Source organism: Rhipicephalus microplus, chromosome 8 (genome assembly GCF_043290135.1).
Source record: "Rhipicephalus microplus isolate Deutch F79 chromosome 8, USDA_Rmic, whole genome shotgun sequence".
NCBI classification, from domain to species: domain Eukaryota; kingdom Metazoa; phylum Arthropoda; class Arachnida; order Ixodida; family Ixodidae; genus Rhipicephalus; species Rhipicephalus microplus.
The window spans coordinates 14,118,171-14,145,114 of NC_134707.1; the positions used below are offsets into that span (position 1 = coordinate 14,118,171).

The 26,944-nt window shown below is 45.5% G+C and overlaps 1 protein-coding gene across 2 annotated transcripts in view; it reads left to right on the plus strand.

Moving 5' to 3' along the window:
* Nucleotides 1–26,944, plus strand: part of sd (TEA domain transcription factor 1 homolog scalloped) — a 237,377-nt gene that overhangs the window by 197,324 nt on the left and 13,109 nt on the right. Inside the window, exons 5-11 of one of the 2 annotated variants that reach the window (XM_075871106.1) lie at nt 13,737–13,864; nt 17,923–18,057; nt 20,161–20,201; nt 21,299–21,497; nt 22,998–23,060; nt 24,942–25,108; nt 25,775–25,856. In XM_075871106.1, the coding sequence (XP_075727221.1) occupies nt 13,737–13,864; nt 17,923–18,057; nt 20,161–20,201; nt 21,299–21,497; nt 22,998–23,060; nt 24,942–25,108; nt 25,775–25,856 (815 nt within the window). The remainder of the gene's footprint in view (nt 1–13,736; nt 13,865–17,922; nt 18,058–20,160; nt 20,202–21,298; nt 21,498–22,997; nt 23,061–24,941; nt 25,109–25,774; nt 25,857–26,944) is intronic. The other variant, XM_075871107.1, reaches the window with a different exon arrangement.

The window sequence follows — 26,944 nt, forward strand, 5'->3', positions numbered from 1 at the left end:
CTCACTGCGCGCACTCTTCTGCTAGTTCCACTCTTTCAGTGTGCAGTTCCACTCTTGCAATGTGTTCCACTCTTTCAATGTGAGTGTAACCTCTTTCAATGTGCAGCCACAAAACGGGTGACCCATGCTTTGACGTCGACGTATGATCATTACGCTCTGAAGGGGAATGACTGCGCGGACACGCTGCGCCTATGTGTTGTCATTTTCCTTTCCCACATTCATAGGTCACCAAGGTTTATTGTCGATTCGGGAGCCACTCGTGCCTTTCATGCGCTTCGCTCTTTTCGCGCGCACCCAGGCTGAACCAGAGAGGAGTGGCCCAGCGTCTACCCCTCGACAGTCTCTAGTAGCGGGACCTCCCTTCCCCCTTTTTAGGAGCGAAGCTCCTTAAGGCGTGGGCTGTGCGTCCCCTGTATGTAGCCACCTCTCGTTCAGTTCTTGCAGTGTTCACTAGATGGCGGTACTTGTAGCTGACGACATTAAGTATTACGCTAGCCACCGCCCGATCTAAAGGGTACAGCCATATTCATCCGTCCGTCCGTCCATCCATCCATCCGTCCGTCCGTCCGTCCGTCCATCCATCCATCCATCCATCCAAAAGATGCAAGATGTTATAAACTAGACGGCGGTAGGTGTAGTTGATTATGAAAGATGCGAGGTGTTATAAAATAGGAATGATGCCACATATGGCGCGTGTCATCGTTCGATATAGTGCGGCGACGTACGCTAGGGGGAGCGTTGCAATAAAATCGAGTGGGCAAAATGTACGGAGGATTCATGGTTTACCAGGTTTACCTCCGGAGCTTCGCCCACTCATCATCATTCACTTCGTGGATGTGGTGGCATTTTTTTTTAAATTTTTCTTCATGTCTGGCGCTCTTTGCTTGCTAGTTTATTTGTTTACCGTTCTCATGTTACTACCGTTGTTCGGCTGCTCAAACTAGGCGGCGCATTTTCATGAATGTGACATGAATGCACTTCACAGTGAAGGTTGTCCTGAATTCGCTTAGCGTTATCATGGCCCTGTCTGACTTGCCCTGTGATCCAGGCTTTACCTCGAGCAGTACTGTTGTTTTGGTTGGTTGTTTCATTGCCGTATTTCTTATGAGGTGCCAGCACGAGCACATTCAGGAACCAAAAAGCAGCGTCCACTGTGTTTCTTAGGACTTGTGTCTTCGCGGCGGAACTTGCCAAGGTTACAACATCGCCACCTCGTGCTACGTCTCTATTTTGTCACTGATAACGTGCTGAGTTGTACTCGTGAGCCTGATTATAATTTCTCGTATTTGTTATTATACGCCATTGTTAACATTAAGGCGAAATTTTTAGGCCTCGGATGCCCTGACGAACCTCCTTTCTTACCGAGCTACGCCAGTGCCAGTCAGCGCTATACCGAGCACGCTGCGTTCCAGCGAATACGCTTGCGTCCACGCAAACTGTATTCTGCTCACTGTTACCCCAGGTCTTTCTGCGGAAACCTTATTTGTAAACAAACAAAAAATATATATACAATTCCCACCACTTGCGTAGGCGTGGGGTGTGCCGTACTTTCGGCAAAATCAAGAGTACCACACTGCCCTGCAGCGCGCAGCAGGCACTGCAGGCACGCTTGCTGGCACGCTTTGCGAAGTATATTGGCCCTATCTGATCTTGCTCGCGATGTTGCTTCCGCTATGTGTGTGTGTGCACGGCGCGCGTGATCCAGCCACGCGCCGTGGTTTTCTTAACGGCCTCGCTAGGGATATAGGCAGCTGCGTGCGTGCGATGGCGGGATGTGATACGAAACTACGACCCCTCCCTCGTCGAGCCAACGTAAGAACAACGCGAAAACTACCTATGGTTCCTTCCGTTCGCATACGCGCGTGCGTGTTACGGTACTGTTTTTTTTCTTCTTTTCTGTGTTGACCGGGTCTTGCGGCCCGCGAAAGAAGCTGCGCAGATAGCCGCACGCGCGGAGCGAAGGTTATCGAAACACGTCTTTCGACTGGCTCGTGGCACTTAATCCCTCCTTGATTTATCGTGCCCTGGTCGAGTATGCGTGCCTCTTGCGACCCGCCTTTTGTGTTTCACTCTCCGCTTTGTCCTCCTACGCCCGTTGCTGGACCACGTCGGCTGGACGTTGGCTGGGCTTTTTGCGAATAGCGGGTATCAGGCGTCGCTGATGGCAGGTGCACCAGCAGAGCTTGTATACCAGCTGCTTGTGGAGTTTTTTTTTTGCGACAATAATACGCGACGCTCACTCTTCTGTCGCGTCCATGCGGGTGTCGAAAGAAAATAATGAAGAGTAGTTTGAATTTTGTTATGAGGGAACGGTGCTTCAAACACAAACCTCGAGAACATCTACCCCTGGCTACGGCAGTAGCCAGAGTATTAACGATTATCTCGCAGCCAAGCGAATGCTTTATGCCAGGAGTTAGGCAAAACAAGTACGCAACTGCAGTCTGGAGTTTTCGATGCCTCCGATGGAGGGCTCTGCGATATTAAATTTCGCACAGTTACTTTGCGTGAGCGTGTCTCCTTGATTCTTGAAGATCTCGTAACCAGTGTTCCCGATCCCGCATGTTTCGTCGGTAAACTGTAATTCTTCAAACGACAAGCAGCCGCAGCAAAAACTAAGTGTATGTTTAGTTTGTCCGCAGGTAGCACTATAACAACGGAAGCGTTTATTTCGGCAGTTTCAGCCAGAGTCTGGCCTCATATACAATGACTATGTGGGGGGATATTCAAGCTATCGCAGAAAGAAAGCGCGAAACAGATGGATAGGGAAAATGGGTGGCGAAATGGGACGAGAGCATACTGACGAGGCCGAAGCCTGAAAATAAGACAAGCCGAGCATAAAGCCATCGCCACAGTCAGCAACACTGAAGAGTCTAGCTCCAGAAAGCAAGGAGGGAGGGAAAGCGGGAAGCTAGGAAGGCCGAGGGATGAGAGGGATAGGCGATGACCGTAGTGGTGAACGAAGCGAGCATAATGAAAGGGAAAGGTGCGGACTGTTTAAGCTAGCAGTGTGCACGAAATATAAAAGGCCACGCTCAACGCGGTAGCACAGTGAGCTTTCGAGGACAAAATCACTTTGCCGGGAATAAATGAACGGAAAAGGAAAAACGAACGAATAAAGCTTCGTATCGTCAACATCTAGACCGAAAAGAAGACATCGCGCTGGCGCTGGAATACGAGGTTCGTAAGGCATCTGCAGGAAAAAAAAAACAAAAAAAACCAAAGCAACTACGGTGACAATGGTGTAGGAGGAAGATACGCTAGGGGACCGAGAGTCAATGAGACAGAGAGAGAAGGATGGAATGAGGAGGAATAATATAAATCGGGGATAACAAAACGCGTACGAGGTTCATGTCGAGCGCGCAAGGAAATAAAAAGGGGAGGGGGATAGACGGAAACAATACTAAGTGTAGGCGCTGACACCAGACGGCGGGTATATATATATATATATATATATATATATATATATATATATATATATATATATATATATATATATATATATATATATATATATATAGACGTCTTGGTGAAAACATTCACGAAGTACGAAGACAAACAAAAAGTGATTGGCTGAAACGGTAAATAAAAAGAGCAATTCGCAAGGTTTTAGTGGAATGAAAACGGTACACCGTAGACGGAGGACAGGAAGAAAAAAAAAGAAGGAAAGGAGATATAAGAAAAACAAAAACTCGAGACAAATGATATGCTCGCCTGGAGGAAGGAGCAAGGAACAAAATGCAAAATATCGCATCAAGCAAAAAAAAAAAAAAAACTTTCATCACCGTCGTCTCGTATAACACTCGCGTCCGGGCCCGCCTTGTACTACCGTTTCGCCAGAAGGTTCTATTCCCCACTCCCCATCCCTCCATTCTCCGAAACGCATCCACCCCTCGGGGCTGCGTATATTTCGCCGTCCGGAGCTTCGGTGATCGAGCCAGGCGGACATTCCACGCATTCCTGAGTCCCAGAGCTATAGCCGCGCGCGCTGCAACCGGCAAAGCGAGCGAGCGAGCCCTCCTTGATGAGCGCAGAACCCGGGACTAGCGCCGCAGCGCCATCGTATGGCGAGCTGCGCCGGAGCGTAATTGCACATTCCTCGCATTCCACGCTGTTCCGGCGGCGTCACGCTAGCGCGCGTCGCACAGTCGAGTACCCCTCCTTGCCACTTTCCTCCTCGGCTTGAACGGCGGCTTTGACGTCATGAGTGGGAAGCGCCGAGAGGGACCCCTGGTGACTACGTGACGCACTCTAGGCTCATTCTAGCAGCTCCGGGTGCGCACCCCGGCTTCAAAGAGAGGGCGTACCGTAAAGGGAAAGAGATTGAAGGGAACGTCGCAAGGAGAGAGCGTTGGTGGTATACCGTTAGGTGAAGAGCGAACGAACATGTGCACGCCTGGAAGCCTGGACTGGGCTACAGCCGTCAGAAGAAAGCAAGAGAGAGGGCTATGCCCCCACTCCTTTTCCCTCTCCACGACTTGCTTTGTTCTCTCGTGGCTTTCATCCAGCGTGGGCTGGGGTTGGGACTCTCGTGATGGGCTCGGAGGCCGGGGGAAGTTTGGGGAGAGTAAACGCGGGCTCTCCCGGTCTCTTGCAAGCTTCGTTCGAAGGTTTCTGGGGCCTTTCGTTGTCTCGGCAGTGGGCCAACCGCTGTAGATGGGTGCGACGGGGCTTGTGTCTTTCTCTGTTATTCGCCCCCTGATGGCTTTGCTTCCGGATTTCGTGGCCAGGGGGCGCACAACTCTTCTCCAGTCTGCCGGAACATTTGGGAAGGCCGTCGAGTGATTCTTGCGTTGATGGGCTAAGTCATGTTGGCTCTAACGTTTCCGTTCGTTTGAGCGCGTAATCTTTAATGCGCGCACCCTTGGACGTCGCTTTGTAGGACTGCGTCGTTTGTCTTCGAGCGTTGCGACTATCTAGCTTGTCGTGATTACGCACCTAAGGCACTGTTTGCTGTGTCTCGGTCGGCGAGGAATTCCGGTGTAGCGCCTCATCGCACACTTGGTGACATAGGTGGAGAGCTAAGCAACGGTTACCGGTTTTAGCGCAGCACAATCTGGTTATCAAGTGCATTAGTTGAACATTCTTCTCTGCCCCGCCGTGGTGTTCTAGTGGCTAAGGTACTCGGCTGCTGACTCGAAGGTCGCGGGATCGAATTCCGGCTGCAGCGGCTGCATTTCCGATGTAGGCGGAAATGTTGTAGGCCCGTGTGCTCAGATTTGGGTGCACGTTAAAGAACCCCAGGTGGTAGAAATTTCCGGCGCCCTCCACTACGGAGTCTCTCATAATCACGTTGTGGTTTTGGGACGTTAAAACCTACATATCAATCAATCAATCAACATTCTTCCCGTCGTGGTCGTAGACTAGGTGATCGCAAGGGGGGGGGGGGATACAGGGGCTGGCCGCTTAGTGAAGGGGAGCTTGCCCCATACATTAACGAAGTAATGAGGAGGGGGGGTGATGCAACGAGCCAACGGACCAATCCTCCCCACACCCTGAATGGCCTTCGGAATGATGATATCCTCACCGTGTAATAGCATTTTTATTAGATAAAAACGATAACATAGGATTGCATGGTTGCTCATTTTTGTTCCCTTAGACAGTCTGCACCTTAGTAGCACGTCGGAATCGGGACAAGCTTAGCCCGACATTGGAAATAATTTGGCAGGATTATAGACCCTACATTGGCATTCGCGGTCTTGCTGCACTTAGAAGTGTTTTGGCCCAATGTTGGACACAAACGACCTCCTGAACACTTCTGTAGTCGTGAAAGAAACAGCAATACGAGATGTGAAGGTGCCCTGACAAGACCGATGCAGTCTTACCGGAAAGGCAAATGGGCACACACTTTGTGTAACGCCAGGTACTTGAATGTTTCGCCGTTTTGCCATAACTGGATCTTGCACTATAAAACGTTCATCATACTGTATCCTGCACCATCACCATACTGGCTGTTGTGACGAAATAGCGTGGTTTCATACCAAAGTTCGTGTCAGTAGTTGGGGAACACGAAAATTCTCCCCCTATTTCAAAAATACACTATCCTGCCAGCGTTTACGGAACTCCTGGCTTGCTCAGAGGTGTCTCCACGCACGGGTGATTTGTGTGGCAGAGTAAACTCGCCTCCCAAACAAACGAACGCTTAACGCCGCAGTTTCTCCTCAATAATGCTACGCCGTTTGTCGCAGAACCTCACTTTCTATTAACTGCGAGAAAAAGAGAGAAAAGATAATCAAATAAGTCAGCCACTCGGTGGCGCCCACAATGAATGCCCCTTGACTTCCTCAATTCCCCGTACCATCTCGTGCGTACAGAGCGGGCGAATTCCGTCGTCTCAGGAGCTGCGGTGACTGAATATGCTCCGCAAAAACCCGAGTCCTTTTCGGTCCGTTGGACGGGCAAGCCTGATGCGCTTTGTCGCTGGGCTCCATTGGTATTTCTTCCACAATGCATGGTGCACGCACCGCACATGATCATCTTGCGTATATCTTTCCCCTGCATGTTACGCGGCCTTCGAACAGCGACACCCGATGCGCTCCAACAGAGGAGAGCCTGAAGAAGGGAGGGTAATGAGGAAGAGGGGTAGGTCTATCTGCGGTCGGCATTCTGTACTATAAGCGCTGGGACTCAACAAACTACGTCGTTTGAAGCACATGTGGCTCGCGTCTTGAGCCGCGCGGACGCGCCTGAATGCGAGAACTGCGCGCCCTTGTCTTACTGCGGGTTGTACTCTCTCTCTCGTTCTTGTTCGTGTGTGGGGCGCAGTCATCTGTGGCCTGTGTGTTTGTATGGCATGCACTGCCTAACGTTGATGCGAAACACGCGCTGCTGGCACCAAGGGCGTTCTGTCTTTAGTTTTTATTCTTTATGCGATCTTGCTCATCGGGTCTTTTAAAACGTCGTGTCACTTTTTCCATGACCCACTCTTTCTTTCTTTCTTTCTTTCTTTTTCTCTTTCTTTCTTTCTTTCTTTCTTTTTCTTCCGCATGCGATGACATGACAGTTTCAACTTGCAGAAAAAAAGAGGGAAGGGGTTTCATGTAACTGCCTTTGTACCAGTTACCTCTTACGGTAGTGACCGCTGGCCAGCTGCATTGCTTCATTACTTCGAGCTGTCCTACTCAGACGTTTCAGCGATTGCTTTGCCAAGGCGCAGCTTTTCCAAATTATGGAACATCTCTGCGAAAAGAACCCTGATGAGATGCGAAGCAGCGGCGGGGCGCACGGCTTTGACCTGCTTGAAACTAGTATCGACACGGGTGCTAGAAGAATGTCTTGAAGCGAAACTCTGCGTAGCTTTTATTCGAGTGAACCTTTGTTTGAAACGCAGACGTGGGATGTGGGGGTGGTGAAACATTTAATAACCATTAAATGGTTACAGAGAGGTGATTGGTTTGGGGCCCTATTGGCCTCCTACCCTCGCAGCACTAGGTGGAACCCCTATTCCGGAGCTCCATTGGCAAGCAACGCCGCCCGCGCCCGTTGAACCTCTTGGGCCTTCAGGTCTTGACAGCCGAGCAGGGCCGCCTCCCAGTCCTCTCTCGTGGGATTGGGGTTGGGGGGGATAGATGGATTAGACTGGCACGTCCAGACGATGTGGAAGGTGACAGCCACCTCACCACAGAACTTGCACGTGCCATCAAAGGATGAATTGAAATGTTTTAGCACCGCCGGGCAAAGTACAGTATTGGTAAACAGTTTTAAAAGGAGGCGCTCGTCAGCGCGATGCAGTCCCTTACAAGGGTCTGGATAGCGCCGGTTCTCCTCTTTGTAGTAATTGGTAATATCTTTGAATGAAAGGGCCGAATTGTCTGATTGCGAGTAGGCTTCCAAAGACAGGGAGATAGCCCGGGAAGAGAGTGCGTGGGCGGCCTGATCGGCCTGTTCGTTACCCCTGAGTCCTTGGTGACCGGGTTCCCAAACCAGATTTCGCGGACTTGGATTAACGTATCGGCAGCTAGGTGGACGAGTGTTATGGGTGGTGGAGAGGGTGAATTGACAGAGAAGTCTTGAGAGCAGGTGGAGGAGCTGGCAGCTGCGGGCGCTGCGGTGAGCGTGCTGCGGGTGAGGGAGAGAGTGACGTCAGCGAGTGCATGCGAGGGGAGCGTGATGTCAACGGGCAGCTGCGGCGGGGCGTAATTGGCCCCGAGTTGACACCTGCGGCGAGCGGAACGCGTTGCGGCGCGTTCGTACGGACGCACGCACGTACGGCGTTACACACGTGAGTCAAATGGCTGCTTAGCATCTAAACGTTCTTGGCCATTTCTGTGAAGAGTTCGCGGAAGTTGGTCAAAATTCACGCCCGTGAACCGAAGGTGGGTAAATCTGTACAGATCAGAACCCTCCTCCGTACAGGGAGGTTTACAATTTTTTCTTTCTGCATGTGCCATTTGTTATAATACTTGGTTTTAGGTCACACCGGGATAACTGATCTATATATCGGGATAACACATCGGGATATTATCTGCTCTATGTATATTTTGATTTTGAATTATTTACAGTGATGCTTTTGAATTGTGCTGCTCTGGATATTTTCGCTTACCTCACCGCTGTCCTTGTTTTTTTTTTGTTCACGTGCCGGGATATTGGCCTATTCAGGAAGCATTTACTTCTGTTTCCTTTTGCCTGATCTCGGTGGCATGTTACCGTATCACATGCCAGAATAAATAATATTATTCATTTATTCGAATATTAGTCAGTAATATTTCAAGCAAGAAGTTTTACTTGAACATAACATTTATGATGCTATTTCATTGGTTAGACAGAAATTCAGTGCCCTTGTTATGCACCAGAGCATTAGGTGACTTTATATATGGAGAATAAGAAATCTTGATTGACTATATTTTCCGACATATTTTTTTTCAGGGAATTGTTTTCCCCAACAGCTCTGGGGGCCATATTTTCCCTATGTCAGCTGTTGACCATTTAGTACTTCCGTTCGCTTTATAATCACGAGTTCTCGAAGAATCTATGCCTTCTGCGGCTGTTGCTGAGTGTATATCCTGCTATTCTATTATCCGTAGCCGTAACCCCACACCACCTGTCGCTCGTTAATTTTTGTAGGGTGTGCTTACCGAGTACGTTGCCGGGCCCTTCATACGCGCAGCGCTTATGACAAGCTGTGTTGAAAGAATACCCAAACTCCCGCGGTCTTCATGCTCGTCGGACTCACCTAGTCGGCAATTATTCTCATTAATTTCGTCTTCGCAGTCAGGAGCGTTTCGCCACATACATTATGCAAATAAAGCGCCGTGCTAAATAACGTTGGCTCACTTACAGAGGCATAGAGGGAGAGGGAAAGGGGAATCGTATGAAACTCGGAGCAGGCGAGGCGTGACACTTGGCGCTGGTCTGCGCATGCGCATAGCTGTGGTGATGGCCAGCCAAGCGTTTCACCACGAGAATGAAACGCAAGGCGCCTGCGCAGAGATAATGCTCTTGAAAGTGCTAATTACGCTATAACAAGCGCGAATGTTCCCCGAACTTGCCTCTGGCTCGGGGCATAATAGTACGCAGGGTGAGTGGCTGGTTGAAGAGTTACTATACCACGACAATTTTACACAGCTTCTTCCATGTATTGCCCATCATTCACATTATGGCTCAAGATCCATGAGTTCCAGCTCCCATAGACACTTGCTTCACATTTTCTTCTAACGTATCATTGTGAAACTCTGTTGGCAGCATGGCCTCCGACAGTGCACGTCGGCAAGCTTTTCAATCTGCCGGCGCACAGTCCTGAAGACAATGGTACAAACAACCGCGTGCACTGTACTTACGACTCGCTTTCTCCGTGACGCCTTGCAGAAAGTTGCCGCACGTGCGTTCCACGTGGTTTTTCTTATACTGCGTTGTGTAGTCTTGCGCCCCTATGTGTGTATAGCTATGGTTGCGCGTAACCACATGGAGTGCATTAAGAACGCATTTCTCGCGTGATGGTGATAGACGCCTCGCACAACATTGGTTAAATGTCCAAGGTGCACCGTGTGTGACATTTGCTGCTTCGCTGCGTATCGGCCGTACCGAAAAACACTTAGCTTGTGCCAGGCGCGCTCGAACGATGCGCGCGCCGCCGCCTCCTGGCGGTTTGAGCGCGCATGCAGGTCATATCTTTTGTTGGACGTCCGCACGTCAATGTACAACTCTACCCCCCCCCCCTTTCCACCCTGTTACGAATGTCTTAGACGAGTACGAAAAAAAAAAGGCGCAAAGTGATCGGCTGAGACAAGAGACTCAAAAAGGACGCGGGGATCGAGCGTGGTGCGAAGAGGACAGGATGCTCGCGCCCCCTAGCTGCGGGTGAAAAAGGAAAAGAAGGCGAGTCGCGACGCGACGAGTGGATTCGCGGCGCGACGACCGGCTGTGGAATGCGTGGAACGCGGGCCATCCCTTGGAAACGGATGCTGGCGCTACGACGCCGTCTGTAGAAGGGAACTGCAGTCAACGAAAAAGACAGGAAAGAGCAGCGGAGGGCGAGGATCAAAGCGGACGGCGATGCCCGTTGCAGACGCCGTCGCAGCAGCAACACAAGAGGATGCGGAGGAGACAGAAGCTTGGCGTCCTCGCGAAGTTGTAAGGCGTATCGAAAGGAACAGGGGGGAGGCGGTGCCGTATGACGCTCAAAGCGACGAGTATAAAAAAAGGAAAGAGGAAGAGACAGCAAATAGATTCGAGCTTCGTATCGGATGAGGGATACTCGGAGAAAGAAACGCAGCGACGGTTCGGGAGAGAAGTCGCGAATGGCTCCAGCTGCAAAAAGAATCCGGTTTCATTCGAAGAAGAAGAAGAGTGCGCGGAGAGCAGCGTCGCCGCGTATACGCAGCTCTTTGCGGCGCTGTCGAGAACTCGAGACAAGATTTCGCGTCAGGCGCTGGAGCCGCCATAACATCATATTGCGATGCTTCGGCACGCACGTCAGGTCAACACACTTGTCTGTGCATGCGCACACACACAATATATATATATATATATATATATATATATATATATATATATATATATATATATACATACATACTCTGACGAAGGCTGGTCCACCAGCTGAAAACGTTTAGTAAAGACGCTTCCACGAAAGTTTCGTCGTCTCTTTCTTGCCTATATATATATATATGTATATATATATATATATATATATATATATATATATATATATATATATATGTATGTACCGGTCATCGTTAGGGTGTTCGAAGCCATGACAGACTCTTTACATTACTTTACATGTAATAAATAGAAAATTACATTTCTCTTTATTGTATGCGAAGTCTGTGTTTCATAGTGGTCATTTACTAGTTCACAGCTTCTTGCTTAAGTCGTTCGTCATTGCCAAAAAGAAAACTGAAATACGTTTTTAGAAGTCATTCAACGCTGTATGCCTGAGTTTGGACTGATCGTCACGAAATGGTGACTCGTCTTTGTCAGTGAACCGACATAAATAAAATAAAAATTTTTTTGTCGACGTGTTGGTTATGTTATGGGCTTCCAGATTCGCCACCTTCAATAAACGCACAACTGCTTTGTCCATGTTTTGTTGCTGCGTCAGACTATACCACTAGATGAAGAAGCATAATTTTTTTTTCCGATCACTTTTATCAGAGACCGAACAACACAGCTCGTTAATAAAGTGATTTTTGATAAAGTGACCTGCTGTTCAACGGGTTGCGTGAAGTAGGCTGGACACATTGAAGTTACGAGGAATATACACTTTAAGAAAAACAAGAGTATGTGATAGTCCTTTGAGTGATTCGGAAGAGGCATGCGTGGATGACTTTTTTTAAAGAAACCGTTTAACTATATTTTGAGTTCCGCTACTCTCTGAAAAAGAGTTCAATCACTTACACAAAGTTAATGCGTCTTTCTAAAGGCAGTTAGTTATATGCATGACAAGTCAGAAGTCACGAAGAGTCAAAAGGCAGATTTTTTATCAAGTCTATTTCATGCTTCTTTCCTCCTTTGTTGATTTTATTACTGCAATGTTGAATTTCAATTCGGGACAAGGATGAATGCGAACGCTTGCCTGATTTCAAGAACGAGGTAGACTGATCTTAGTAGGTCTGCGGGCAATCAAGCGGAAATTGACAAGTCTTGGCGTGACAACGTTCGTGCGGAATCGATTGTTGTGGCGATCATTGCTTAACATCTTGCCGCACTAGCCCAACTTTCGATTCTGTTGCCGCACTATAGATTGTGCTACGAACCTTGTATTGTATAGACCTTTTCACTCAAGGCGTTCTGGGTGCCGCCATAGTCCTCTCTGGGCTTTTGTTAGCGCGCGTGATCCTTCAAAAAATGCACCACCGAGGCTGTGACGTTGGCTTTTGTACTCTAGTGCAACAGCCCAGAAAGGATGCAATCCTCTCCGTAAAAGAAGTCCATAGAACAACCGTGTCATAGACCGACAGTTTGGGTACTACTGCTAAGAAAACCCATGGCCATCAACTCTAAATAGCGTTATAAATTGTCTTGTAACATTTTTTTTTTCGCTCTGTAGCGCCTTCCGGCCTTAATAGTACTTTAACGAAACAGTGAAAAAAGTAACTAATACAAGTTACTCATGTTCACAGCTTCGTTCTTGTATGTATATGACATTCATAATGCTGTGCAAAAAGTTTTTTTCTAATGCGCTTATTGCCCCCTTATTTTTTGTGCTTTATTTTTGTTTGCTTAGGACGAACTGTTCACACTTCCTGTAAGCGCTTTCATGATTTTCCCAGTGTATTATACCACAATCTGTGCCACTTTAACTTACACGTATTGTACACTTCCTAACTGCTGCGTGCCATGAACTGCATCTTTCTAGTTTTTTGGTAACGATGTATGGTGTCAATTTATACTTACTTATTTCTTGTTTATTTGTTACTTATGTCTCGAGCTTACGTTTTGGCACCTTTCGCCTTTTTACTTGTTGTACATGTCTTTGTTAGTCCCCCTTACTCAATGCCCTAACCAAGGGCCTGTAAGGTACCTGTAAATAAAAAAAAAGTTTTACCAGGTGTTGCTGAAGTGCTGCACAGTCGAAGCTGTCGGTAGAGCATGCTTTCAGTTTGTTGGAGCGTGGTCACATCCAAAGCTCTGAAGTTAACGCCAGTGAAAATTCGTTTTAGAGCGAAATCTCTACTACGCCATGACTGCCAAGGTCATTTATCGCGTCACAATGACCTGGAGCCCCTGGCGCGGAAGTGTGGCAAATGTGACGTCACGCCACCTGATTGGATAGGTGTGCGGTTGCCGCTGCTGCGTCACGTGACCAGGAGGAGGTTTAACGGCCGCTTGGCCGGCACTTAATCACTCAGTCTCACCGTGTATAGCAGGCCGGATGCGTCGTCCGTGCGGGCACTTCAGCGCAAGCGAGAGGTTGAATCCAGTCATCCAGTAGATATGGTTAGACGGCTGGCTACAAAATCTGTCTTGTCTTGTCTGAATTTTCTGCTGTGTTTTTTTTTCGTATAAGCAAGAACCAACATCTCGTAACCCTTGCACCTTTCTTAACCGCTTCACGGACCACAAGACCGTCTTCGTCAGCATTTAAACATCAGACGTGCGCATCCGATTTGCGATAAACCCTACCTTCTGTTACAATATGAGCAGATTCATTGGAGACGCCCTGCCAAGCACGCCTTTCGCTCATAATAACAACGTTCACAAGAGTTAAACCTCGGCCAATATATTGCTCGGCTGTCTACCGCCTCGTGAGTATAGGCTGCGATTTCTTTTGTAAAAGTGTCTCGCGCATTTTGGTGCAGGGCGCAATGAGCTCATCGCCAGGTACATCAAGCTGCGCACGGGGAAGACGCGGACGCGGAAGCAGGTGTCCAGCCACATTCAGGTCCTGGCCAGGAGAAAAGCGCGGGAGATACAGTCCAAGTTAAAGGTGAGTAATAACCGCGGTATATGTGGGTATTGGTCTCCAAGTTTGAGCGAAAGCGCTTTGACACATGGATCTCTGGTAATCTTCTCCTCAAACTCCTGAGCAGAAGCGGCGCCAGCGGCCGGGGGTTGGTAAATTAGGCCTTTCGCGATGCCAAAAACAGAGCGCTTGCTGCTAGAAGATGATAAAGAGTGCTTACCAGCGCAAACGACGGTACAGGAGGGGACAGAAGAGGCGAGACGAGACTCCTGTCCCCTCCTGTACCGTCGTTTTCCCCTCCTGTACCACCGTTTACGCTGGTAAGCACTCTTTATCGTGTTATACAAACACGCCAAATCCTACTGTCTCTTGTGCTAACAGATGCTTCGCAAGAGAGAAAATGCACAAAAATGAAATGAAAATGGCGACGCCACCTTTTAAAGTTTCCGCGGAAATTGCCTTGACGTCGCATATTTTGATGACTCCTGCAATGGCCTATTAAGTTCCCACCCAATAAAAACGAAGTACGTTGTCTTCCCAGGGACACAGTGACTTACCAAGTTTTGGAAAATTTTGTTGAACCAGTATGACCAAAATAAGGAAAAAAAAAAACGCATTCGTATTTGTGACGTCGTGATTGAAAATTTTTGGCGGGAGAATTCAAAAGTGAAACATTTCATATCGATTTTCTCGTCTGCTAATAAATTTACAGTGGTGAAGATGACGATACAAGCACTCTTGAAGTATGATTTGTCATTTTAAACACCTTCTTTGTTTTATCTTAATTTCTTTTTAAATCTTGACGGGGGGGGGGGGGGGGTGCAGTCGACGGTACAGCAACCGATTCGCAATATTCAAAGTACTGCTTAAGCCTTGCGCCTTGTTGAGCCTCTCGAGTGAAGCTCGCGAACGATAACTTCTTAGTTTATAGTTTCTCGGAACGAATGGGAGAGGCGTTTTCTCTTTCTGTAGCACGCCGGGGTTTTTTTTTTTTCTATACAGCTGGCTTAGTACGCGTGGGGCAGTCAATCATCCGTGCTAAACAAGTGTCTGGCGAACCATTCGCTTTCTATAAATATGGTAGGCGCGAAGCTAAGCCTCGGGTGGTAAAAGCCTGCACGCATTCGCTAACCACTCTTCCGCGGCCCGTTTATTTCTTTGTTTCCTATACTCGATAATATGCTAATAAACCTATAGTTCCATATTTTAATGTTGCCATGAACTATATCAAACGGATGCATACTTGCTTACCGCTGTGAGCCTCTAAAACACTAGAAAAACAGAAAAAATGAAGATAAAAGAAAGAAAAAAAAAAAGCTCCCGTTTCACAACTCTCAACGACGCAAAAGCGGCAGCTTTTTTTTTTTTTTAAGCTCTTTCTCAACGCCTGTAGGTTCAAGAAGCCCAAAAAACATGACGCATATTTCACGAAAGTAAAAAAAAAAAGCACTCGTTTTAGGATTTTCTTGGTTAGGCCTAGCTTCTGTACTGTTCTGTGCCCGTTTTTCGTGCGGGTATTTTTTTTTTCTTTGCGCATCGAACTAAAACGTCAACAATGACCCCCCCCCCCCCCCCCCTCCCTTCCATCGTACGGTACCTTGACTTCGGTGCAGTAGCTTGCCGTTTTTTTTTTTTTTTACTCGAGCAACTTTCACACGTTTGCCAGTTGGCTTCGTGCCGTGACAACTTGGGGCGGGTTCTCGCAAGGAACCCGCCGCCTCGTTCGTGCCGATCACTATAGCCCCTGTTTTTCTTTATGCGTTTCGCTTTTTTACGTGTCTTGTTCGCTCGGTGGGTGCCTTTACTACGTATACGACTCGCCCGAGTTTAGTTGACATCATTCATACTGGGTCTCAAGGTTGGAAGCACGTGTCACAGCTTGTCTCCCTTTCATTTCGCCAGTTTTTTTCTCGCCTTTTAGTTTGTGCGTTTTGAAAGAAACCATCTCTGCAATAAGAAGCAGAAAAAAAAAAAACGTAAACGCGAAGGATGCATATCTGTTGGCAGCCCATCGCAGACTTCTTTTTACAACCACTCACAATAACTCACCTTTGGAGAGGAGAAAAACTGGAGAGTGTGGAGAGAAAAAAAAATTCCCAGAAGAAATTCTGGGAAAAAATCAGGTATTTTTACTAGCATAGGAACAATGCCACAGTAGATAGAACCTTGAATTTGTTGGTCGTAAATATACCCTGTCCTACATGCTTATGAGCACTCTACTCTGTTGGCGAGCGTGTTCTTTTCCTACTTTAGGAGCTTTAAGCCTAGCGCCATTTGTTGAAAGCCGTACTTGAATCCGGTTGACATAAATAAACCTTTATAGGCGAAGCGGCAATGACACTTCAACGTTTTAGGGTTTCAGGAGTGCATGCCTGGAAGAGACATTTGTCGGTGGCAATCTGAGCAGAGCAAAAGTTCATGAGAATATGAAATATTGCAGAAATAGAATCGATAGCTTGCGCATGACGTCACGGACACACAGTGTGGTTCCAGCATGTGTCAAGGCAGTATAACCACGTGATGATTAAGCTGGTTCAGTGTGATACCAGTGTCGCTGGAACGTTATTGTGGCTTTCTGCATGAACAACGAAGAAACCAGCGTGTGATGAACCGAAAATGCCAATTTGGCATCACAAAGTTCGCGTCCCATCATGTTGGTGCACCAACGAGGCTGTTTTAGTGGCATCAGTAAAAACCGTATATATTATTCAAGACTGGCTCTCGCTGGAGCTAACGCTAGCTCTAAAAATATTCTTGCCTTCAAGAAAGCAACCCGTGAAGTAGAACGAAGACCACTTGTGAAAACGTCGCTTCTAGCGACAGCCCGTGTTCAAAATACCAGTAGCAGGGCATGTCATCGACGTAGCCAACACCAACGGGAAAATCTTAGCCAGTATTTCCAGTCGCGAATGGGCCAGACCCCCTAAATGTCCATGCCCTGTATGCTGGGTTCTATTGACGTGTCATACCTTCGTGGGCGGCCGTTCTTGCGTTAGGTTGGGATATCTAGAGGTCCATAATGCTGTCGAGTGCTGGTCCCTTATACCAATTGCAGCCGCCGAAACAGGGGATCAAGACGTGCCAGTGATAGTGACGTCACCTCGTGGCAATGATGGTAACTACATTTTTTTTTGTAAAACCGTAACTACCATCGCTTTGACCGTATTTTGTCAACTAGCTCGGAAATATTGGCAGCAACGAGTGATAACATGCAGTGCCGCAGTTTAAGAAAGCATCGCAAGATGGCGCTACTGTTGCTGTCGTCGTCTTCCCCGTTATGGTACTCGTTTCCGGAAACTGAACCTATTTGGCGCACAAAAAAAAAAAAAAAAAAACTCTTCGTTTATAAGCATGCCAATCGGAGATATACTGCGAACATTCTGTATGCAGCTCTTTTACGACAAACTTATAAATTGCTTGAAGTTAGGTGCAGCTGCTGACTCTGAAAAAAAAAAAAAAAAAATGAAGGGGATCCTTACCCTTGCCTTATGTGCTGATAGCGGCGGTGGTACTTCATTGTTCAAGTGCAATGATGCATTCCTTGGGCTAACATTTGTTTCGCCATGCTGGGAAAGTGGCTTTCGAAAGCCGTGTATTAAGAACCGCGTGATTGTGATCTGCTCCGCAAGGGTTCACGACGTTCCTAGCGGCTAACGAGAAAGGGTCTGCTCTTTGAATGAACTCATTCAATTACTCATCGCTCTTTCTAGCGTTTGATTGGCCCTTATAGTAGGTAAACTAACGCTCCGATGCCATAGCCAACTTTGAACATAACTCTGAACTTGTATCAGCACAGTCAATTTCTTGTTTATGATTTTCGAAACACATTTTGCTGGAAATTCATTAAGCTGGAAGTAAATGCTCAGTCGAAACTGCTCGGAAGAAAGAGCTATTCGTTGTGTGTGTCGCAAAAAAAGATAGAAAAAAAAAAGCTTGCATAGTCTCCCGTGCTTTAGCACGCTTTTCGTGGCCCCTATCTTGTGAGCATAGCATACTGTTTCAAAAGGTATATCTTCACCGAGCACTATCTTTTGCTACGGCGGCGTCCTTGTTTTTATTTTGCTGTCTTGCGGGCGTTTCAGGATACGGCGGCGAAGGAGAAAGCGCTTCAGTCTCTGACGTCGCTGTCTTCGGCGCAGATTGTGTCGGCCACGGCCATGCAGAACAAGGCCGGGCTAGCCTCCCTAGTGCCACCCGTGAGCTACACAGGGGCGCCGGTGAGTGCTTGCCTTTATCTTCTTCGGTGGACATTGCGAGAGCGCGTTTTGGAGTGCGAGACAACAGGACCTATGAGGGATTGGAAAAATTTTTCGGTTGTTTCATTTTATGTATTGTACGCTTAGAGCCAATGCATTCCAAAGAGGACCAGTATCAAACATTAGTGCTATACACACAAATATAACAAAATAAACAACAAAAAAGCGTAAGGTGGACTAGTTAGTTACTTTTCGTTAAAGTAGTTGGGATACGTTGGTTATCCTTGATGTCGAAAATGAGAACAGGATGGTTGTTCCAGCCCTCACAAGCCCCAGGAAAAACGTTTTGATGGCAAGCGAAAGTTCTAATGAAACTTAAATGCGTATGGATTCGAACTTGTTGGTACGAATTCATCTCCGAAAAACAGCGCAAAAACGAGGAGACAGAAAGAAAAGCACAGGAAATAGCGTTGAACTACCAACAAATGCGCCTATTTGTGCAAGCACAAATAATTACGCTTCTACATATGTCCTCTGAAAAACAGGAGTGATGTCCCAGATCCCGGTGTCATGTGGAGGCTGGTACATCGGTCAGACTGGCTGGTGGGTAAATGATAGGTTGCGAGAACATGCCAGCAATTGTGGAACGAAGACAGGTAGCAATTTGGCGATTCATTGCGCAAGGTGTGGGTGCAACCCATTTTTCCAGCAGACGTGCATTGTTCGCAGCTATCAAAATTTTCGAGCTCGAGAAATCTGCAAGGCCTACGAAATGCATAAAGTAGGGTCAGCATGTGTCATTACAGCCTCAATACCATTAACAGAGACGAAAATTGGTTATCTGCATCATTAAATAGAAGAGCCATATAGGGTAGGGTGCATGTACCTTTTCAGTCTCCCTCCCCTTTTTGGGGGTGTCCCGCCGCGGTGGTCTAGTGGCTAAGGTACTCGGCTGCTGACCCTCGGGGGTTCGAATCGCGGTTGCGGCGGCTGCATTTCTGATGGAGACGGAGATGTTGTAGGCCTGTGTGCTCAGATTTGGGTGCACGTTAAAGAACCCCAGGTGGTCGAAATTTCCGGAGCCCTCCACTACGGCGTCTCTCATAATCATATGGTGGTTTTGGGACGTTAAACCCCACATATCAATCAATCAATGAATCCCCTTTTTGGCATGCGTAGAAGCGTATTTATTTGTTCTTGCACAAATAAACGCATTTGTAGGTAGTACAGCGACCTTTCCTGTGTGTTTCTTTCTGTCTCCTCGTTCTCTCGCTGTTTCGTAAACATTCTACAGAAAGGGGCGGCAACTTTACGCCGGTGCTCAATGTGTCACGATATATATTGGGAGAAAAATTATGCTTAATCGCACAATGAACGCTAAAAAAAACAAAATGATTACTCGCATCTTTAGGGCACCCCGTCACTGTACCGAGGTCACCACTTGCAAGAATAATACAAAAGGGGTGCCACTGCCTTGATGTTTGAGCAACAATTCTACATGATGTAATAGAATACGCGGCGTCTACTAGAATCCTATCCGACCGCTGACGGGTAAAAATGAGTAATATTTTATTTTAACCCAGCCAGAGACTGCACTTGTAGTTGCAGCCAATTTTACTTATGTTGACTGACCGTAAAAACAAAATGTTTTGCAACATAAAAAATCCCACTAAAATTCAGGTGCTGCGATTTTGGTGCCAACTTAAAAACTAGAAGTATCACTTTAATTTTAGCTCGTAGTAATAGCGTCTGATGCGTCTGAAGGCGGAGCAATGAACGCGATAGCAATGAATTGGAAGGTAACACGCAGAATAGCAATCATACATTTTTTTTTGGTCATCGTAACCGTCCATTGCACTCACTGTTTGCTTGTGCATAGTAAGCTTCACTCAGCATCAAAGATTCACCAGAAAGGATGCAGTTTTGTGGATTTCATCAGGGCATGAGCCATATTCTCCAAACTAATTTGTCATGTGCTTTGCAAGCAATCGCTAACTCCTATTGCTTATAATTTATACTTACAGCTGTGTTTGTGTACTTACACATTTTTGTCAATATTGTCGGTACAACAGTACTTCGTGTGGCACATGAATTGGACATGAACAACTGCCATTCATTTTTCAGTTTTGGCAGCCAACCATTGGTCAGCCTGGAACCTCTGAAGAGTAAGCATTTTTATTGTTTCCCTATGATTACTATTGAATAATGAAGGCGACAGTGTGTGAAGTTCATGCATAAAATGAGCACATCAGGAGTCACTTGAACAGCTTTGATAGCATGTGTGGCCAACTTGAACCTCTTAATAGCCTGAATAGAAAACAAAACATGTAAACATGTACGAGTTGACATGTCACATTTTAGGATTTCATTTTTCAGGAGAGTATTATGCATTGTAAAGGCCCATACTTTTTTTTTTGCTGAACTCGTGCAGTGGTGTGCCAAAGAGCTCCAGTATTCACTTGTGAAGCTATGTTTTTCCTTTCAAGGTGGAGTTGTGGAACACTAGGTAATGAGACATGTGGAATAAATGTCTAATTAGCAAAGACAAAATTTCATGAAAGTTTTTGGAAGTTTATGAATAATCTGGAGTTACACCAGTAGAAATTGCATGCCTGAAAACCTAGACAAAGCACCTCGTTTTATTGGTGTGTTTTCACATTGTTCCATAGACTATAGGTATATGCATGGTCACAACAGTTGCTGTTAAATGTTCCTAACTGCAAAAAATTGGCTCTGAAATTTGGCTATCTACAAGGCCAATTTGCAGTGATGTGCTAATTAGTTGACGTTACTCTTCTGGCTAAATCTAAACACTGTCAGGTTTCAAATCCAATGTTCTAGGCTTCTGCTGAAATGAATGAATGCAAAAGTCATGATAGTGCTGAATTCACTTGGCCCCATGGATCACAATTTTTCCTGATAACAGTGTGAACTGACACTCTGAGTAGTCGGAATCTATCGATGTTCGATGATTGGCTTATGAGTTTGTTTGAACTACAGTACACTTTCGGTAAATGGAAATCTATTAAACGCAACTGCTGCTTAAATGAAACAGCTGCGTCTGACATGATTGATTTTGTCTCTTCATACTGCGCCTCTCTTCATTTCTCAGTAAACAGGACTTCTGCGAAATGTAACATGCTTTCTTGGTTCACCCCAGTTCTCATTAAATGGGAGCCTTCTGTATACGTGGGCACAAAGAAAAGTGATCATGGTGCGTGTTTACACTTTTATCCCTCACATGTAAACTTTGCCGTCGCAGCGTCAAGCCGTTCGCGTCGCAGCCCTATGCTCTGCAGAGCCCCAAGGCTCCCCCCGGCAGCGCCGGTGCGGGCGTTGACCTGCTGCCTCCCCCGCATGGCGGCATGACGCCCTCATGGGAGGGCCGCTCCATCGCCACCCACAAGCTTCGCCTCGTCGAGTTCTCCGCCTTCATGGAACTGCAGCAGGACACTGATACGGTAGCTTACATGCCTCTACAGAGTCTCTTTTTTTTCTCGGGTGGGAATATTGTGTGCGCTTTTGGCCACCGGTTTCAGCCAAATACACCTCCGGCAGCAAATTTATCGTATTTGCTTGCTTAATGAACGAACTTTTTTTGATGAACAGAATCAAAATTAGAGGTGAATTTTTTGTGCAGTAAACTTCACGAACATTTTTAGAAAAAGAAAATGTGAAGTGCGGTAATGAAAAAAAGTTAATTTTACTGCGATGGCGACGCAAGAAATGTGATAGCAAGAAATCGGAATGTAATTTGAAGGAAAGCTGGCTAAACTGCTTGAGAATCTGTTTTGGCATAACTGCAAAATGCTGGCAGAAGGGAATACGGCAGCTTAAGCAAGGGAAACGGTTTTCAGGCGATCTGTAGATTCAACGAGAAGTCTGTAGTGCTCTCACAGCACGTATGAAGGTACGAGTCGTCTACTGATCTAGAGACACGGCACCCGTGGTCTCTGTAGATTATCCCCTGCAATTCAAAGTACACGTTGCCTTTTGGAGGCAGGAAGTCCTCTTTCGAGTCTAATCTCCATGTGCCTTTCGTGTGAACATGGGCAAGATGTTTTGTATTTACTTGAGAAGCCACTGAAGGTAGCTCTGGTATACGGGGTGATGTTATCGCATGCACGCTTTGAGTGAGGAAGATGGGGGGCATTTGATCACTGCTTCAGCTGCTTTGTGGACAATGCTAGTGCACTTTTACTCGCACTTTGATTGTCTGACTTTTGGAGTGTTCTTATGGATTTGGGCTTTATGCAGAACATCATAACAGCGGCGAGAAGCTGATAAGAATATTTATATAATCACAATTGCAATAAAAAATTCAGAGCCATTACAATTTGGAAAGGTGGACGACAAGGGAGGCTTTCAAATGGTGGGGCACGTAGGTATCTGCGTGTCTCACAGTTATGTGCAAGAAATGCTGCACCTTCATTTATACAAATACTTATAACAGCTATGACCGAACGGATTCACACAATGTGAGATTCAATACTGGCTGGTCACCAGACTCAAACTCTAAAGTGGGTTGCAGTCCTAATGTGTTCCATGATACTCCATAGGAACACATGGGAAATTTTATAATGCATCTAGAGTTTGCCACAGGCTCTGCTGAACTGATAGTGTTGTTGCTTACTTAATGCACTTGAAGGCCTCAAAATTATTCTAAAAGAAGTTAAATAATAAGAAACATTTTATTAAACAAATGAATAAACATAAGTGCAATGTAATTGGGGCTCGGGCTGCAGCTGTATTAGAGATTTAAAGGAAGCCCCAGCATATTGTTGAGTACTAGTGAATTATTTTTGTAGACTTAGGTTTTAGAAATATTACCTATTATCAAAAAAAGTAAGTTGCTAAACTAAATTTGGATACTCGTGTCTTCAATTGACTTTTTATTGTTGATATGCAATGTGTGCCCCTCTTGTCTTCACATTTGCAACTTTACACTCTTTTCATTGCAGTGTAACAAACACCTGTTTGTGCATATTGGTGGCCCACCTACCTACGCAGATCCACTTCTGGAGGTAAGCCATGTTAATTAGGCTGTTTGCTATTTTGTTGTATACAGTCGGGCAAGTACGGCAAGAAATGAGTGAGTGCAGAGTGTGTGCAATATTTCTTGATCTTGGACAGCAGTGGAAAAGTCCAGGTTTTCAGATTACATTTTGTTGTTGAGCACACCACTTTTCAGCAGTCTGCATAGACCGGCACTCCAGCTGTAATGTTAGTAAATCCAAAGTTATTAATAGATTTGTTTTCTATAAATATTGACTACACTGAAGATTCTGTTGTTTCTATCACACAGACACAACTGAATAGACAAGACAGGGGGCTGGCTGCAGCAAAACAATGTTGTGATGATGTCTTTTAGTCTGGCCTGAAACTTTTCTGATATATATCACAATGATGAAGAGTGAGGGAAACAAAAGAAGGCAGAAAGAAGAGCCAGCCCTACCAGGGGCATTGAGCCTGCATTATTTTCATATATATAATACTACGAAGCTACCATTCAGACCTTTCAAGAAATACAACTTGGCTCACCGTTCGACCGTGAATAAACGCACCCCAATAAAATGTTTAGGAGCCTGTGTCTTCGGACGATGTGCTTAGGACTTGGTGAAAGCTTAAGAACAGCAAGGAGATATCAAAAGGGTCTGGGTTTTTGTCTGTCTCCTTTAGTATTCTTGTGCTGTTACTAATAACATATATTATGCAAGCCCTATCATAGTAGTCATATAAAAAGACCAATCAGTTTATGGTATACCATATTTACTCGTATAATCTTCGCACTTTTTTTGCCGGAAAACCGATGAAAAGTTGGGGGGTGCGAGAATTACCCGGGGAAAACTCTACGAAAACGTACAGAGCGAAATAGAAAACGAAGTGGCCGCAAATCGGGATTTTCACACCAACAACTAACAGCAAGCTTTAAGAAGTACTCATTAAAACTTACCTCAACAATAAAAGCAGAGATTCAACACAAGATAAGAATAAATTGAGTCGCAAAAAGTGGAAGCAAATAGACGAGATTTAGAATATCATACGCAAAGCTTGCGGACGTTGCGGGCGTAGCGGTAGCATTCGTCGCTCAACAGGAGCCCTCAAAAGGTAAGCTTGGGACATCAGTATTGGGCTGATGGCTATTTAACAGAATTGTCCGCAGTTTCCTTTTTAAAAAATAAAGTTTACCATCAATCCCAAGGGCCTACCGGCGGCCCTGTTGCCGTTCTTTAGTGCATTATTTATCACTTGCAACTTGAAAGCAGCCGTACAGCTTCAGTATCACCTCATAACTTGACAAGGTTACCGACGCAACATACAAAACACGCCGCAACGCGCACTGGCCACTTCGGCTTCGCTTGAGTTGAATTGAATCTCTGTGCAATAGTACACTTGATGCTTAAGAGATGGCGCCAGATGACGTGCGCTATCATCATCAGTGGTTGGAAAGAGCAGAAGACATTATTGTAGCAGTTTTCGGGGGTGCGATAATTACTCGAGGAAAAAAAGAAATCGTATTTTTGTTGGGTGATGTGGGGGGTGCGAGATTTGTGCGGGTGCGAGGATTACGCGAGTAAATACGGTATGTAGTGAGGGTGTAGAATGAATTGCAGCTTAATATTGTTTGCATAATATTAGTAGTGCATTTTTTCTTGACTGAGCAGAAATGATTTGTTATCAACAGGAAATGCTGTAGTGTTCCCTCGAAAGCATCATACTTATTTTTATTAAATACTATTCTTTGTGGTGTGATTATGTGTGCTTCTTACAACACTTTTAAATTCTATTTAGCCGTGGTTAGCATTATGACAGCATTTAAAGATCTGCAAAGGATTCCCTTTTTTTTCATTTTTATTTTTCTGTTTCAGTAATACTAGTTGCTTTTTTTGTGCTTTTTCTCAAAGGCGGTAGACATCCGGCAAATTTATGACAAGTTTCCCGAAAAGAAGGGGGGCCTTAAGGAACTGTATGACAAGGGTCCCCAAGATGCCTTCTTTTTGGTCAAGTTCTGGGCCGATCTCAACACAAGCATTCAGGACGAAGCTGGCGTCTTTTATGGCGTCACTAGTCAGTAAGTGCCATGCTTCACTGTACATTGAACACCACCTTTACACGTAACCATTTACTTAGTCACTTAAATGATGTGAATGTAGCTAAAATTGTCATTCTTTTAGTAAAATGTTGCTACATATCGATTTCCAACAACAGTGCAACAAACAGTTGAAAAAACAAATGAAGTATTCATTTATACTAGGCGAGTATTGGCTTTTAGCAGCTCTATGAAATTCATAGAGCCTCACCAGGCAATGTATCATCGGAAATCTCAATGCTCTAGTAGAAGTATCGCCAAACAAAAAAATGGTGGAATGTAATATATATTGTGCTGTTCTGGATAAACAACTAAATCTTTTATGTAAATTGCAATGAATTGAAATATGAATCACAATTGAGACGGAATAGAACAAAGAAGTGAGTGCTCTTCTTATGCATCTTATTCGTGTTCACCTTCTTTATAACCATAAAGAATTCTATGTGCAACATGCTTGCACTTCTGTATTATATCTCATGTTGGATGCAGTACTCTTCAAGAAAGCGGTAAACTTACTTTCAAATTTTGTAGGTATTTTCGTCAAGTGTGCCACATAATACACCTTAACTGCCTTGCATATTTAGTACTGTGTGTTTACATTTCCATGGAACAGTATTGCTAATAACGTTCACACAATTTCTTCCCCAGATATGAAAGTAATGACAACATGACAATAACTTGCTCCACAAAAGTCTGCTCTTTTGGGAAGCAGGTTGTTGAGAAAGTGGAGGTACGTACATCTATCACAACTTCTTGCTTTTTGATTTTAACTGCTAGGCTTGAGATTTGTGTCTGTGTTAGATAGAAAATTGTCGTCAATATGAAATAGCACGTACTCTCTTTATTCTCGTCTTCCTCCTGGGTTTTTTGCCAGTTTGTCCTGCACGGGAGGCAGTAACTTTGGTGTGTGAGAGAATGATTACAGAAAGAGACATGAAAGATAAAGAAAAAGGAAATTCTTAGGCGGAAACCTTTCTTGGCAAGGTGAGGTTTGAGCGAACAGGGATCCGATCCTAAGGAGAGTGTCGTAAGCACTCGTTTAGCCAGCCACACTGGCATTGCATAGTGTAGCCTTCTCTAATTTACTATACCAAGGGGGTAGCAAAAGAAAGTGAGACTGATGAAGGAAGAGAAGGGTGGGGTGGGAGCTTGAATACATAGGAGAGAAACACTGAGAGAAAAAAAGATAGCTGAGGGATAGCTGAGGTCTCTCTCTGTAGAGAGACAGAAAATAAAAGTTCGTAGCAATAATACAGAAACAAAGGGAAGAAGGAAAGACTAATGTGGAAGGCAAAATAAAAGAAGCAAATTGATTGAAAGAAATGGATAAAAAGGTTAGTAAAAAGCAAACGTAACTATGTATAGTTATAGTAAAGCTAATGGTGGGAACGAAAAGGTGGAGGTAAAAGCCAAGCCAGGACCATCCAGGAGCCCACGAGTCCTGCTGTGGCTTAGTGTAAATCTTTCCTCAAGAGACCTGTACGTGTAAACGATTATAGTACAAAATGATTAGGTTATTTATCTCTGAATGAACACTTTCAGCATTCTGTTAAATGACAATGCAGGCCCAGAAGTCTGGGCACTTACATTATCTCTTGAAAGGCCAGTAAACATTCAAAAATTTTTATGAGCATATGTATGCACCTTTCTCATGGCAGCATACATATGCATTCTCATGACAGCATATTATGCTGCCATGAGAATTTTGCGAATAGGTGCTGTAATTAGAAAGTTACAGAGATTAGAACATTCGTTTCAACCAGTTTCAAGTTATCGCACGGCTGCTCGCCACTCTTCTCTGCGAAAAAGTAGCCCTTG